At 59.0% G+C, this 16,498-nt stretch overlaps 1 protein-coding gene across 1 annotated transcript; it reads left to right on the forward strand.

Moving 5' to 3' along the window:
* Window positions 1-2,194: 2,194 nt before the first annotated feature.
* Window positions 2,195-14,665, forward strand: SDSL (serine dehydratase like). Its single transcript, XM_062182464.1, is given in 9 exon segments — window positions 2,195-2,560; window positions 6,509-6,692; window positions 6,814-6,853; window positions 7,423-7,562; window positions 9,791-9,879; window positions 10,615-10,842; window positions 12,800-12,924; window positions 14,295-14,396; window positions 14,399-14,665. Coding segments are annotated over 9 exon segments (1,206 nt in total). The 5' UTR covers window positions 2,195-2,351; the 3' UTR covers window positions 14,488-14,665.
* Window positions 14,666-16,498: the final 1,833 nt, after the last annotated feature.

Raw genomic sequence — 16,498 nt, forward strand, 5'->3', positions numbered from 1 at the left:
GGGATGTCCTCGTCCCACTATCAGTCGAGCCCCGGAGACTCTGCTTCTGGTCCAGCTTCCTGCTGGTGCACACCCTGGGAGGCAGCAGGTGATGGCCCAAGAACTTGGGTCCCTGCTGCCCACAGGGAAGACCCGGATGGAGTTCTGGGCTCCGGGCTTTGGTCTGTCCCTGCTCCGGCTTTTGTAGGCATTTGGAGAGTGAACCTGCAGATGGAGCATCTCTAGCTCTGTCTCTCTCTCCGCCTTTCAGAAAAAGTGAAAATAAAATTTTTTAAAAAAATTAAAATGTACATAAACACAATCCTTTAAAAAGCCCTTCTTGGCTTTTATCTAAGCAATAGTATCCATGAGGGGCCCGCACTGTGGCGCAGCAGGTTAAGCCACTATCTGCAGTGCCAGCATCCCTGGTTCAAGTCCCAGCTGCTCTACTTCCGATCCAGCTCCCTGCTGAGGCTCCTGGGAAAGCAGCAGAAGATGGCCCAAGTCCTTGGGCCCCTGCACCCACATGGGAGACCTAGAAGAAGCTCCTGGCTCCTGGCTTCGCCTGGCCCAGCCCAGGCCATACAGCCATTTGGGGAGTGAACCAGCAGATGGAAGACCTCTCTCTCTTTCTGTAACTTTTCAAATAAATAAGTAAATCTTAAAAAAAAAAAAATAACATCCATGAAGTCCGGGGTCTGACACTAGGAGTACACACACAAACACATGCATCCACGCACATGTACCCACATATGCACACATTCCTAGATACACACACAGGGCATAAATGCACACAGAAATGAATGCCTGACCATGAGAAGCCTTTGGGTTGTGCTGGTCACCATAAAAGGGCCAGCATACAGTAGGCATGCAATAAATGCCGTGTTGAGCTTCTTGTTCAAGCCTGAGCTGTACATTAAGGCTGCCTTCTCCAGGAAGCCCTCCCTGATCCCTGGCTGGTGACCTCTGAGCTCTGTCCCCCGAGGGGGTGTCACAGCTGTCAGTGGACTGGGTCCCTTCTTCTCCCCTCCAAGCCGGGGCCCACCTTGGAGCACGCACGGAGCTTGGTCGCAGCTGTGTCCCTGATAAGCAGAGGCCAGGCAGGGAGTGTGAGCTGCATCAGAACCTGGTCCCTTCAGCCCTCAAACTGACCTGCCTGCCTTCCCAGGATGCACCTGGGTCTCACCCGGGACCAGGGAGGAGACGCATGATGGCCCCGCGGAGGCTCAGCTGCAGGTGGGGTGCCATTCACCGCCCGGAGAGCCTCACGCATGCCCTGAGCAGTTTGCTTGGGCCAGCAGGGCCTCATTCAAAAGGCTGATAGCTGGGGTGGGGCCCCGTCCTCCGGCCTCGCCTCCCCCCTCTCCTCCCAGGCAACCCTCCGGCCCACTGCAGCCCGCTGGCTCCGCGTGGGGCCGCACTCCGTGTGAACGCACCCTGCCCCCGCCCTGTCCCGGGAGGGCTTGTCTCTGCCAGGGAGGATGGAGGGCCCCAGGCCTGCGGCACTTCCCCTGAGAGGCCAGGGCAAGGACAGGGCCCAGTGGCGGGACCTCACTTGGCCGGGGTTAATCGTCAAACCTGGGGACTCGCCAGAGCGGGAAACTGAGTCCGCTGCCCCCAGTTGATGGCGGCCCAGAGGGGACACGCATCGCATCCCAGCGCTGCCCTGCCTCAAGCCTTCGCCGGCTCCAGGCGCAGGTCTGGACCCTGGACTGGCAGCGTCGCCCCGCCCCTCGGCCGCCTCCCTACCCACCCGGGGACCCCACCCCCTGTTCTCCAACTCCAGACTCTGCTCCCTGAGGGAATTCCTGACTCAGCGCAGACTTCGCCTCCTCCCCAGCCCCCAGCTGGGCTCCCGGCCCTGCCCCCTCCCGCTCCTGTCGCCTGATAGCACTGATTAGACCTCTCTGCAGGGGAGGGCTTGGCGGGGGCAGGGCCCAGGCCGCCCTGGTTGAGGCTAAAGTTCCCAGGCACTGGCACGGAGCAGGTGTCCAAGTCATATCCATTGAACGAATGAATGAACGGTCATTTATTCATTCAATCATCATTGAGTAATAATTGGGCTCCTGTGCTGAGTGTGAAATACCCGGGAAGGGGGAGGAGCTTCAGAAAAGACATGCCCTCCCCCCCAGATGGATGAGGGCTCTTTCTTTGTCTTCATTTTTCAGACTCAGGCCCAAGCTGACCCCAGCAGTAGCTCAGGGGACGCAGCCCGGTGTGTGGATGAGCTCTGGACCTGGATAAGGTGTAGACAGTCGGTGCCATGGAGCAGGTGGGCCAGGTGAGGGGTAAGGAGGCCTCTGCCTCTCTCTGAGTCCCCCCCACCGTCTTGCTGAACCTCAGTTTTCTCATCTGCCCAGTGGGGCCAGGTAATGCATGAGTCACGGGCAGAGGCCCTGAGCTGGTCTGGACCCCCTTCCTCCTCTGTCTTTGCCTTGAGCCCTAGAGTTGGGCACTGTTCCTTTAACACGGGAGGAGGGGCCAAGGCAACCGGAAGCCAGGCAGTGCCCGTGCCCCCAGTGGGCAGCCTGCAGCGGGGCTGGCAGGGGCCGAGGTGGTCCGGGGACTATCAGGCAGGGAGGTAAGCCGTCTGGGGCCGTGGGACCCCTGGGGCTGCAGGAGTGTGAGTGTGAATGTGGGGTGGTCTGGGCAGCTCTGGGCCAAGTCCGGGCAGGGGATAGAGGCAGGAGGCGGGAGGGAGGGAGCTTCAGCCCCCACCCCAGACTCAGGGCCCTGCAAAGGGTGGACAAGGGCCGGGCCTGCAGGCCAGAGCTAGGCTTTGGGCCCCCGCGGGCCAGCCCGAGGCTTCCTGTTCTCGGGCACTTGGCTTGCAGCACTGGCCAGGTGGCTTCTGGGTCAAAACCTTGGGGGTGAGGCGGTGGAAAAGGCAGGCGTCCTTACCCCAACGCAGGGCCAAGGGAAAGGGACTCGGCCAAGGTCACACGTGGGAGACTGGCGCCTGAGCCTAGTGCTGCCCACCGTCTTGTCCCATAGCAGGGGCCCCTGGGGTGCCCCTCGGCCCCAGGGGTGGCCATGCTGGGCGAGAGCTGCGCGTCCCTGGCCCAAGCCCTCGGCCCAGCCTCAGACCAGCGGGGTCTGGGTTGACGACGCTGTCGGCGACTTGAGGCTAACTCATTCCACTGATGCCTGCTGTCCGCCTTGTGGGCAGCAGGTGTGACCAAGAGGTCGGAGGAAGTCCGGGGACTGAGCCAGGAGCACTTGGCTCCTGGGGGCGATGGACAGCTGCGATTAAAAGCCAGACGTGTAATAACAATGAGAATAGATCAGAGAAGGCGTAGCACGCCGGCGATGAGCACGGTTTCCTGGGTTCCAATCCTGGCTGTGCCACTTCGTGCTGCATGGTCCAGGATGAGCCACTCCACCTCCCTGGGCCTCAGTTTCGTTGGCGATAAAGGGGGGTTCATAGGAGCGAAGGATCCCGTGAGATGAGATGCAGGTGCCTGGCCCAGTGCCTACTCTCATGCTGGTTGTTACTGTGCTGTGTTGGCACGGAGGCACGGCGTGACTCTGCAGCCCCAGTGACGCCTCGCCATGACCCTGGGCTCTCCTGCTAGTTCTTGGTTTCAGAACTGAGTGTGCACGGTCTCCCGCTCTGAGAGGCCTTTCCGGACCCCCGACCCTGAAGTCCATCCCTGGCTTCTTCTCTTTGTCTCCCTGTGAACACAGGTCTCTCTCAGCAGTTTTACCATTCCGGATTCGTATGTTTGTCTGAACCGTTCTGTGACACGCCCAGCTCCCGTGCCAGGGCCTGCGCCTTACAGACGCGAACACTCACGAGTGAGGGCGTCAAAGGTCCCCATGAGGTCAGGCTGCAGAAGACACAGCCGACGTCTGGCACGCGGTAGATTTGACTAACAGCAGCTGTGCCACACCCGGCCCGGGGGTTAGGAGGGTACTTATCCCTATGTTGCAGGAAGAGAAGGTGTTGAGACTCTGGGTTGGATCACACAGCAAGGAGCCTTGGGTCTCTGGTCCACCCTAAAACCCATGCTCTTGGGCTCCAGGCCAGGCTGTGCTGGGTTTGGGAGTGGGGCGACACATGGGCCCCTCTCTCTCAGCGCCCATGTGGGAGCTGCTCCGGCTGGGGCTGGGTGGACGTGGCTGAGGCTTTGCCCTGCTGGGGAGTCCAGCACCGCCCGGACGCCAGCCCAGCTCCTGAACTCTGTCACGTGGGGGAGAGCTTGGGTCTCTGCGAGGGGGTGAGGGTACAGCGCTCCTCCTAGTGGCCAATAGTGGAACTGCATGAGGGGCCCAGGGCTTCCCTACCGCCGAGAAAAAGGGGGCTGTTAGCTCCTCTTCCCTCCTCTCTCACTTCCTCGCTCGCTTCCTTACCCACTGGCCCAGTCGCTCGCTCCCCAGTGGCTTCCTGCTGCACGCAGAATGAAAGTAAGAGGGAAGCTCCCCATGCGCTGGCACCCCTGCCAGCCAGCCCTGCCCTCCCCTCCCCCCACTCCTTCCTCTCCGCACCCGAGCAGCACCCCAAGTTCATTTCTCCCTCTGTTCCCTCTGCACCAATGCTCTTCCCCAGGCTCCCGTGTCATTCGTCTCCAAGGTCCCCCTGGGAGAGCTAACAGACCACAGGGAAGTTAAATTCTTGCAGTCAATCAAAACGCATGCATCCAGCGTGCGCACCTGATTCTAACTGTTCAAGACCCCAACCCTTAGCCCCACCTGACTGTCTGTCTCCTCCCCCTTTTACTACGTTTAATGAGATGATGAGAGAGTAAACAGTGACCAGCTCTCTGACATTATTGGGGTGGGTGTTTTGGCCCAGTGGTTAAGTGTTGCCCTGTGGCCCAAGTCCTGGCTCTGCTCCCAATTCCAGCTCCCTGCTAACACGCACCACATTAGGATGTGGGCTCTGCCACCCATGGGGGACATTTGGACGGAGCTCCAGCCTCCTGGCTTCTGCCCGGCCCAGCCCTGGCTGTTGCAGGCATTTGGGGAGTGAACCAGTGAATGGAAGATCTTCCCCTCCTCTACTCTACAAGAAGATGAAAATAAATGAATAAACATTGAAATCAAGTCGCTCCTTTCTTCGTTAATGTTCATTGTGAACGTTCAATGAATTTGAACAAATGTATACAGCAGTAAAATCACGTGACTGCATTTTTTTACAAAGTTCCTTATTTTTTGAAAAAAAAATTATTTATTTATTTGAAAAGCAGAGAGAGAGAGGGAGAGAGAGAGAGAGATCTTCCATATGCTGGTTCACTCCCCAGATGGCCACAACAGCCAGAGCTGGACCAATCTGAAGCCAGGAGCCAGGAGTTTCTTCCGGGTTCCCCACATGGGTGCAGGGGCCCAAGCACTTGGGCCATCTTCTACTGCTTTCCCAGGTGCATTAGCAGGGAGCTGGGATAGGAAGTGGAACAGCCGGAACTCAAACCGGAGCCCATATAGGATGCCAACATAGCAGGTGGCAGCTTTAACCACTGTGCCACAGCACCGGCCCCAAAAGCTCTTTACTTTGAGATTTGTGTGTGTGCTGACATGTTTACAGGCGAGATGACCAGGACGTTAGTAGACTCCTACTAATAACAGGAAAGTAGCAACCGCGGGAAGGGGGAGAGCAGACACAGGGGAACAAGCTGGGCCACGAGCCACACTGAAGTTGAGGCGTGGCTGCTTGGGGCGGCGTCACCCGCTCCTCCAGTTACGCTGTTCCCGCATTTTCCATAGTATATGTTTTTAAAAATGTTCATTTATTTATTTGAAAGGCAGAGAGAGAGAGAGAGAGAGAGAGAGAGAGAGAGAGAGAGAGAGAGAGAGATCTTCCATCCACTTGTTCACTCCCCAAGTGGTCACTGCCCAGGCTGGGCCACGCTGAAGCCAGGAGTCAGGAACTCCGTCCAGGTCTCCTACGTGGGTGCAGGGGCCCAAGGACTTGGGCCACCCTCCGCTGCTTTCCCAGGTGCATTCGCAGGGAGCTGGATCAGAAGTGGGGTCTCAGGGACTCAGGTGGGCACACCCATGTGGAATGTGGGCATCCTAAGTGGCTTAACCCACCGTGCCACGGTGCCAGCCCCAATCATAATAGGAGTTTAAAAATATTTCTTCGAGAAACATCTTTCCTGACCATCTGTGCCAAAATACGCCCCCTCCCCATGTCACTCCTCCTTGAATTCAGGGATCGCGTCTGGCCAGCTGGGTGTGGCCTCTGCTAACCGGTTTCCTCCTGGGGCTCGGGGTTCGATGGGTGCTCAGCAGATGGTTTTGAAGTGAACGCGTGAGTGAGGGACAGGCGAGTTCTCCGGCTCTCTCACTGCCCATCACCACGTGTTGGCCGAATTCTCTCTCCCGGCCCCATGGGCAGCCATGGTTCAGCCAGACAGGGCCTCCCGCCCAAACCTCCCTGGGAAGCCCGGGGAGCAGCAGGTCCTTGCCTGGCAGCTGTGGGGCGAGGGCGCCCAAGCTGAGGGTCTGTCCGGCTCTCCCCGCTCTGTCCTGGTTTAGGGGACTCCCCAGGGGCTGCCCGGGCTGCTGTGCGTGTCCTGTCCTCCTGCAGCCTTGGGGTTGGTGGCGGCGGTATGGAGAGCCACGGCAAGACGGAGCCCTTCCACGTGGCCACGCCTCTGCTGGAGAGCTGGGCGCTGTCCCAGGCGGCGGGCACCGCTGTCTTCCTCAAGTGCGAGAACGTGCAGCCCGCCGGCTCCTTCAAAATCCGGGGCATCGGGTACTTCTGCCAGGAGGTGAGGGGGCGGGGCTTGGGCAGGGGGGCGGGGACGCCTGAGCAGCGTCCAGCTCTGGGTGCCCCCGGCTCTCCGTGACGCCTGCTTGGCTTAGTGCCCGACCCCCTTCCTCTCTCCCCAGATGGTCAAGAAGGGATACAGACACCTGGTGTGCTCCTCAGGTGACCCCGCCCTGCCCTGCCTCCTGGGGTGGGGGAGGAGCTAGCTGGAGATGTGCAGTGTCTTCAAGGTCACCTCCTCGCCCTCCTCCATCACTCACGACTCACGGCTGTAGCCAGGGACCCCCAACCCGTGCAGCTTTAAGCCACCGGTGCCAGGAACTGAAAACTCCTGGGATAAGTGGCTGCCCAGCTCGCTCACCCAGCATCTCCGTGTTGCACCTCTCCTCCTGAGTCTTCGCCCCTCTGTACGTGCTCTGTTCTACTGGCTTCTGGGAGCCAAAAAGACCCCCGGAAGCTGCAGGCTCGCCAGCCACCATCCCACAACGGTAGTGAGAAGGCGGCCGCTCTCCCTGGTGACACTGAAATCCCAGCGTGGGTCACATAAACCAGACATGGATGGAGGCGGGGACCGAGTTCCCGATCAGCTCTGTCCACCACACGCAGCCACCTCTGGCTCAGGGGAGGGTGAACAGCAGGGCAGGTGACCCTGCGGAGGAACTGACCACAGGGAAACGGAGCACAGGGCATGGGGGTGTCCACGGCTCATGCTCCTTCTGCCGCCTCCTTAGGGGGCAACGCAGGCATCGCCGCCGCCTACGTGGCCCGGAAGCTGGGCGTCCCCGCCACCATTGTGCTGCCGGAGGGCACCTCCCCGCAGGTGGTGAGAAGGCTGGAGGGCGAAGGGGCCGAGGTTCAGCTGGCGGGAAAGGTAAGGACCCCCGGAAGGGCGGAGCCTGCTGGAGTGGGCTTTTCCCCTCACACGCCCTACCCCGAGATCTGTCTCCTTTTCCTTTTGATGAACTGGGGTGGGGGTGCGTCTTCTCTTAGGGTGGGAGTGAGTGGGAGTGGGAGTGTGTGTGGGGGGGCTGTGTGGTGCCCTTCCCCATCTGGAGGAGACCTCCAGGCATGGAACAGGAAGTTCAGGAAGCGAGTGGTTGGCGGAGAGAATCTCGCTCCTTCCACCCTCACCAGCACTCGGTATAATTAAAGGTTTCCATCTGATAAGACAAAAAGGAGAAATATAATGACCACATCATTTCTTTTTTTTTTTTTTTTGAAAAAAGATTTATTTATTTATTTGAAAGGCAGAGTTACAGAGAGGCAGAGAGGGGGAGGGGGTCTTCCATCTGTTGGTTCACTCCCTAAATAGCCCTAACAGCCGGAGCTGGGCTGATCTGAAGCCAAGAGCCAGGAGCTTCTTCTGGGTCTCCCATGCAGGTGCAGGGACCCAAATTCTTGGGCCATCTTCTGCTGCTTTCCCAGGCCATAGCAGAGAGCTCGATTGGAAGAGGGGCAGCCAGGAGTCGAACCGGTGCCCATATGGGATGCCGGCACTGCAGGTGGTGGCTTTGCCCACTACACCGCAACACCAGCCCAGGCCACATCATTTCTTACTCTGAGACCACCCCAATATGAAAGAGGTACACAAATAAGGATATCACATTATCACTGGTTCACTTTGTTACCAAAAAAAAAAAAATTAAAAAAAAAAAATAGAGACATGGGCATGTAATCTTTCTCCTTCCTGGGGAGAAGGAAAAATTCATTCAAATAAGGGTAAACAGATTGTAGATCTCAAAAACCTCTTTGCATTAACATGAAAAGCATTTCCATGGTCCCTGAAAGTTATTCTGCAAATACCTAGAGTAGGCAGCCTCCACCCTCTCCCCCCTTCCCACCATCCTTTCCTTCCTTCTCTGCTTATTTCCATCCATCCACCCACCTGGTCTCCCTCTCTTGCTCCCTTTGTCCATCTGTTCCCTACCCTCCCTTCCCCCCTTCATTCATACATCCTTTTAACCATCCATCCATCACCTGTACATCCATCTATCTGTCCACTAACCCACTCATCCATCCATCCATCTGTTCATCCATCCATCCATGCATTTGTTCATCCATCCATCTGTCCATCCACCCGTCCACCTGTTTATCCACCCATCCACCCATCCACCCACCCACCCACCCATCCATCCATCCATCCATCCACCCACCCACCTACCCATCCATCCACCCATCCATCCACCCATCCACCCACCCATCCATCCATCCACCCATCCATCCATCTATCCACCCACCCACCCACCCATCCATCCGCCCATCCATCCACCCACCCACCCACCCATCCACCCATCCATCCATCCATCCATCCATCCATGTTCATCAAATGCACATTCTGTGCCTATGCTAGACTGTTGTGGGGATACAGAGACAACAGAACATGCTGTTGATGCCCATGCAGTGTGGATGTCGTGCGCAGCCTCACAGGTAGCGGTGGAGGGCAGCAGAGTGGGATGCGTTTGTGGTGGGGGAAGCACAGAGTGTTTTCATCAGCCATGGCTGCTAGCCGGTGCTGTGTAACAATGGCTCCCATCACCAGTGCTGATGAGAAACAGTGTTGCTGTTCCTCAGGAGTCCGTGGGTGGCCAGCCGAGGTTCTGCTTCAGCCTTGGCCAAGGTTAAGGTCTACAAAGGGCCCCTCCTTTTTCTTGGCGTGTGGCCACATGGGCATGTCTCTCTCAGGCTCATGGCAAGAGGGGTGAGGAGAAACACATGGCGTTTTCATGACCTCGGCTTGGAGCAGCTGCACTGTCACTTCCACCATGTGTCACGGCTGAGACCGGCCTCAGTGGGGGTGGGGACACGGAAGAAGAGGGAGGCCGCCAGGTGGAGGCCCAGATGCGTGGTTCTGAGGGGGGGTGGGGGAAGGATCGGAAGTCCTGTGGCCAGCCTGGGGTTCTCTGGCTCCATCCTCCGCGTGGCAGGGCAGTGAGATGGCTGTGGGGATGGCGGGAGCACGTGGCACCTGTTTACCCACCCAGAGTCCTGTGTCCTTGCTCCAGGGGGCCACCGGTCCATGCCTGGTCTCATACTCCCAAGCCCTCCTCCAGCCTCGAGCTGCCCGGCTCCCAGTTCTGAGGGCTGTCACTTTTTCTTTAGGTCTGGGATGAGGCTAATGTGAGGGCACAGGAGTTAGCCAAGAGGGATGGCTGGGTGAATGTCCACCCGTTTGACCACCCCCTGATATGGTAAGGCTGGTGTCCCCCCCCACCCCCCGCCCTGCTCTGGGAGCTGGGAGGCCTTGATTGAGTCACCGCCTCCACCCTCATTGCCCAGAGAAGAGAGGCCTCAAAACCAGACTTGTGTCCAGACCCCGTGTCTACTGTTTGGGAATTGTGTGACTTTGGGCAAAGCACCCTCTCCCCATGCCTCAGTTCCCACAGGAGTAAACAGGAAGTAGAACATGAGTGTCTGACTGAATACATATTCAGGGGCCAGGCACAGGCCAGCAGCTGCCCTAGCACTATTCCATTCATCCTCTCCAAAGCTCTCGAGGTGGGGGCTAACTATTTCACAGATGACAAAACTGAGGGACAGAATAGTCCAGCAACTTGCCCAAGATCACACAGCTAGGACATGGCAGAGACCACCCTGGAGTCAGGGTGGTTCTGAGTGGTGTCCAGGTCCCGCTGTAACCACACACACTAACACTGCCTCTTTGCAAAGCTGTGTGTGGGGGGGATTCCATAGGACAGTGTCCGAGAAAAGTGTCAGGGAGCTTAGGGGAGGGGCAGGGAGTGAATAAAAGAATAAGGAGGATGAGTAGACCCTGGGTGAAGCAAATGTTGCAGAACTTCCTCCCCCCCCCCCCGGCTGGGGTTTAGGGACCTGTGGGGGTGGGGAGCCCACCTCTGTGATCCCCCCACCCTGGGAGCCTCCAGGCCTGAGAATTCACCTGCCTCTTTCTCCCCCCCCCCCCCCAGGGAAGGCAACGCCAGCCTGGTGCGGGAGCTGAAGGCAGCCCTGGGAACCCCGCCAGCGGCCCTGGTGCTGGCTGTGGGGGGTGGGGGACTCCTGCTCGGGGTGGTGACTGGTCTGGTGGAGGTGGGCTGGCAGCACGTGCCCATCATCGCCATGGAAACCCGTGGGGCGCACTGTCTCAATGCGGCCACAAAGGCAGGCAAGCTGGTCACACTGCCAGACATCACCAGGTAAGCTCAGGCTGGGACCATGGTAGGGGGGGTACTGGGGGGCACCCAAAAGGGCCTCTTTGTCTGTGGGACTTTAATCACAGTGATGTGCATCTGAGACGGAGGCTGTGCCAAGAGGGTGGACGAGGGAAATGATCTATTTACACCTCATCCATTCACAAGACCAGCGTTCACTGGTCTGTGTCATTGCAAGCACAGTTTGCACTTGTGGCAGGTGAGTTAGAAAACATAGGCAAGCAATAAGAGCAGAAAACCAAAGGTCATGCTCAACTCCATCATCCAAGGCTGAGGTCAGACCAGCTGCATTTACCCCAGTTTTTCACCCGAGCATGCATAGTGAGAAGTGGAAATCTGCCTGGCACAGAGCAGTTGCTCTGCAAATGTCTGTGACATGAATGAACGAGTTGATCATATAGTTTGAGAGGTTGGGATTCACAGCAGAAGCATTGGGTGATATCTGTGGACCTGCCATCTCAGTAAACGTCACTACCACCATCCAAGTGCTCTGGCTGGAAGGTGCTTCCCTCTCCTTCGTTGAATTCTCCCCATTCTTCTCCAAGAATCCAGCTCCTTCCAAGTCCTTGTCCCCGCCCCCCACTGCATCCTCGCACCCCCTCCCTTCCCTTGTGCCACCGAATAACATTTTTATTTCCCACACCTCACAATTAACCAATCCAGCGGTTGATGGTGCAACCATCAGCACAAGATGTTGTAGAACATCTCATAACACCCAAAGAAACCCCTCACCCTTAACCATCATCACCCAGGCCCCCCACCCCTGACCCCACAATTACTCCTGTACTTTCTTTCTATGGCGTTGCGTATGCTGGCCATGTTGTTGGAATGGAGCCACACAGCACGAGGCCTGTGGTGTCTGGTCTCTTCCACTCAGCACTACGTGCCCCAGGGCTCATGTTGGTACCTCATTCCTCCTTGTGGCCAACTGCTAGTCCATCCAAGGCCACACTTGGGTTGTCAGCCCAGCAGCTGATGAGAGGACATTTGGGCTGGGTCCACGTTGGGGCTCTTGGGAGTCTGTGTGAGGTGCGTTGTTATTGCCCAGGGAGCAGGTCCCAGGGGTGCAGCTGCTGGGTGCGCTGACGGCCCTGAGCCCCTTGTCTTCCCTCCCTCCATGGCTACCCTGCAGGATTCCTCCTTCACCCACCCAGCAATGCCGCCCCGAAGCTCCCAGGCCCAGCTCTCCCCTCGCTGTGCCCCAGCCACCTGGCCGTCCTCCTCTGCCCTCTGCGGGTGCGCGCTCTGCCTGGGCTGTCCCCCTGCCTGGCTCCTCTCAGCTGGTTTCCCCTCTGTACTCACATCTCAGTGGCAAAGTCACCAGAGACAGGCCCCCCACTGCCGTCTCCTTGGGGTGACCCCTCCGAATGTTCTCGTTCACACCACATTCTAAGCTGGGAAGTTCCTCACCGCTCCTGTGTTTGGGCGCCCATCACCGCCTCCCCTGCCAGTCCCAGCCATGAGCACAGCCACAGCCGACACTGCTCTGGGAACTTGCTGCATGGTGTTACATGTGTTGTAAATGGAGGACCATTTCTCAGATGGGAGACTGAGATCCAGAGAGACGAATGATCTCCCAGGGTCGCGCAGGGAGTGTGAGCCACGATGCAAAACCAGGCAGCCTGGCTCCCAAGGCTATGCCCTGGCCCCTCGGGGGTTGGAGGTTCCTCCAGGGACTCACGGGCCTGAACCATTGCCCAGCTTCCATGCCAGGCTTCCTGGGGTCAGCGTGAGGACCGGCACCATCAGGGCTGTAGGGCCAGAGGGGCAGACGCCACACACCGAGTCAAAGGCAATAATCGTGCATCTTCTCTCTGCGCCTTGCAATGTGAACTCCAGCCCCTGGCATGGTAGGGGGAGGCCTGGGCCCCCAGGAGGACTGCGCCTGTGTGGGGAGGCGACTCTGCCCCAGCTTGTCCCTGCCCCCTGCTCCTTCCTGCAGCGTGGCCAAGAGCCTGGGTGCCAAGACGGTGGCCGCCCGGGCCCTGGAGTGTGCCCGGGAGTGCGAGATCCTCTCTGAGGTGGTGGAGGATGCCGAGGCTGTGTCTGCGGCGCAGCGGTTCCTGGGTGAGTGACGCTGCCCCCACCTGGGCTCAGAGACCTTCTGCCCACCTGTCCACCCATTCACGTCCTCCCCCGTCGTGTCTGAGCCCTTGGTCCATCCACTAGCCGGATCCAGGTCCCCGCCCCTCCAGTGTGAGCACACGCTCTTGTCTGTGCCCTCAGCACGGGGCCAGGTGTGCATGGCCCAAAACGTGCCGAGAAGTAGTTGGAGGGGTGGGGCGCAGTGTGCCGCGCTGTCTCCAGCCTCCAGCTCTTGGTCAGAGCTACTCCTCCCCCTGATCCCTTCCTAGCCCTACTCCCCACCAGCTTCGTTTGACTGAAGAGGCTGTTCAGTTATCAAGACACCTCCTCCAGGAAGCCTCCCTGCTCTCCCACCTCTACCCCACCTGTGTTGGGGACCTCCTATGCACCAGTCCCCTGGCTCATAACTGCCTGGTGCTTTTCCAGCTCCATCACTAGGCTGGGAGCTCCCTGGGGGAGGGGGCTGCTGTATCCCAGGGTCTTCCTAGCACAGAGCCTGGCAGGGAGGGGGCCACTGGATAAATATTTGTTGAATGAATGGGCGAATGTATGAGTGAGTGGAAAGCTGAATAGCAGTGGAGGGATGGATTGATGGGGCAGTGGACTGATGAAATCCAAATGGATGGGTGGGTGGATGGACACATGGATGAATGGACATACTGATGGATGGACAGACAGTCATGTGATGGATGGAGCTGGAGAGATGGGTGATTGATGGGTAGTTGATAGATGGGTGGATACAATGATTGATGGCTACTCGGATGGACAGTCTGATGATGGATGGATGGATGAAAGATGGACAGGCGGAGAGATGGATGCTTGGGTTGATGGATAGAGAGAGAGACAAATGATGGATGACGACGTGAGTGGATGGATGGATGGCTGGGTGGCTGGATGGGCATGGATGGATGGGTGGCAGGGTGGGGGGAGGGTGGATGGATGGAGGGATGGGTGGGAGGGTGGATGGGTGCATGAGTGGGTGACTGGGTGGGTGGATGGATAGATGGGTGGCAGGGTTGGAAGGAGGGTGGATGGATGGAGGGATGGGTGGCTGGATGGGCATGGATGGATGGGTGGCTGGGTGGATAGATGGGTGGAAGGGTGGGGGGAAGGTAGATGGATGGAGGGATAGATGGGTGGGTGGATGGGTGGGTAGACGGATGGATGCATGGGTGGCTAGGTGGCCGGGTGGGTGGATGGATGGGTGGGGGGGATAGGTGGGTGGATGGATGGGTGCATGGTTGGGTGGGTGGGTGGATGGAGGGGTGGGCAGCTGCATGGAGCCACAGTGCCCAGAACCTGCCGGGCACTGACGGGTCCCTCCTGCCCCTCTCTGCTCCCCCTGTCCCCAGATGATGAACGGATGCTGGTGGAGCCCGCCTGCGGGGCAGCCTTGGCCGCCGTCTACTCCGGCCTCCTGGGGAGACTCCGGGCTGAAGGCCGCCTGCGCCCTGCCCGGCTCCAGTTGTGGTCATCGTGTGTGGAGGCAACAACATTAACAGCCGGGAGCTGCAGGCTCTGAGAACACAGCTGGGCCAGAGCTGAGGAGCTCTGGCCGGTGGGGGCTGTGAGGGCCCCAGGGAGCCCTGGGAGGCGCACGGACGCCCTTGTGGACATGGTGGAGGCTGCCCTGTGCGTCTACGCAGGCCGCCGCCCGTGGAAGCCCTCCCGAGCCACAACCACAGCCCCTAATAAACCTTTTCTTGGTTAAGTTTGCACCTTCTGCGTGTCCCGTGTTTCTTCATCCACGAGCTCAGAGATCCCACAGCAGCCCTGGGACACACGGCTTGAAGACCCAGGTCTAACGGACGCCAGCCCAGCTGAGCGCCAAAGGGCTCTGCTCCCCGGAGAGTCAGCTCAGGTGCCCAGGTCGGGGGGGGGGGAGGGCAACCCATTTCCTGTCCCCACCATGCGCGTGCCATGTGCCTGACGCTCTTCTGGGGACTTCCTGCCCACCGTCTTCCTTAGTGTCCTTTGATGAAGAGGCAGCCATCATTACCACCTGCCTTACGTATGGGGACACGGAGGCTCGGGACATTGTCAGAACTCACCCCAGGGTGCACAGCGCGGTTTTCGATGCCACTAGACGTGAGTGGGATCTCAGTTCTCTGGGTGGGGATAAGTGGGAGGTCAAGGAAGCGGGTAGGCCCCCCCAGCCCCACCCAGGTTGGTCTGGGTGCACCTGGGGGTCTCAGGGAGAGGCCTGGAACCTGGCCCCAGGGTCGCTGGGCCGCTGGGCAGGGCTCTTAGGAGCTGGTGTGGGAATTAGACCCTGTGCAGCCACAAGGGGTCAGCAAAGTGTCTCTGATGGGGCAGGCTGGCTCAGGGCAGGGGACGCCCCCTTGGTCCTCCTAACTCTGCTCTTGGACCCTACCCTAGCTGGGGGTGCCGAGGGCAGGGAGGTGCCTTTCCCAGCCCTTCACAGCTTTGCCAGCAGACAACACTCAGAGAGTGTGGGGTTCGCCCTGCATTAGAGCCCAGGGCGGGGCCCAGCTCCTGCCCACTTCTCCAGCTCCCCCGGCCCTCTGTCCTGCTCCAGGAGGGCTGTGTGACCTTGGACAGGTGCCCTGCCCTCTCTGGACCTCAGGCTGTAGAAGGCCCGCCTCCTTTCCCTCTACCTGGTGCCGTCTCCTCTGTCCCCACTGCCTTCTGTCTCATTCTCTAACCTGACAGCCCTTGGCTGCCAAGGGTTCCCCTCCAAAAACTCCTGGGACCCAGACCTCTTTGGTCCTTGGAGCCCCAGAGCTGGACTCAGCCAGACCTGAGCCAGAACTCTGTCATGACTTGCTGCTAGCCTGGCGACCTTGAGCAAAGGGTGTTCCCTCAGTGTTCTCATCTCTAAAATGGGTTGTTCCAGGATTATCGCGCAGACTCGACATCTTTGAATAGGTGTTGGCTTTTCCCACCTTCTGAGCATGGCCTCCCCACTGCCAGCACCCAGGAGCACAGCGGGGCTAGGACTGAGTGGCTGTGGCGTGCTGTCGGCTTCCGCCATTGTTTCTCCTCACCACACAGCAGCCCACACGACAGACGCTGCGATCGTTCCCATTTTGCAAGCGAGGAAACCTGCACAGAGCCGTTGGGCCACTTAGCCCAGGTCACACAGCTTCAGGCTCCTTCATTGAGCATTGCTGCTCTCACCTCTTGCCTCGTGCCGAGTCCCCTGCCTGTCGTGCCCCCCCTGCCTGTGCACGTTCCTCAAAGCCTAGGGAGGGCGCAGACTCCTCTGGGAAGCCTTCCTGGATTGCATCAGCCAGTGATGATGCTTTTTCTCCCCGCCACCCCCCCCCCCCCCCGTGCTTTTCCCGGTCAGCGGCAGCACCCACCCCAGTGGCAGGTGCCGTTTCCCATCCAGGTGACCCCGGGCACACACTGTTGGCTGCCCCTCCTGGGAGGATCAGCAGCTGCTGTTTGCTCCTCTCCTGGTCTCCGAGGGCCAAAGATAAGAAGCAGAGGGGCTGCTGACGCTGTCCAGATAACACGCCTCGGTGGGGAGCTCAGGTCAGCCCTTCCTGCTTGGCTCCTGAGTGACACTGAGAGCAGGGAGGAAGCGCAG

This window comes from Lepus europaeus, chromosome 23 (genome assembly GCF_033115175.1).
Source record: "Lepus europaeus isolate LE1 chromosome 23, mLepTim1.pri, whole genome shotgun sequence".
Lineage (NCBI taxonomy): Eukaryota > Metazoa > Chordata > Mammalia > Lagomorpha > Leporidae > Lepus > Lepus europaeus.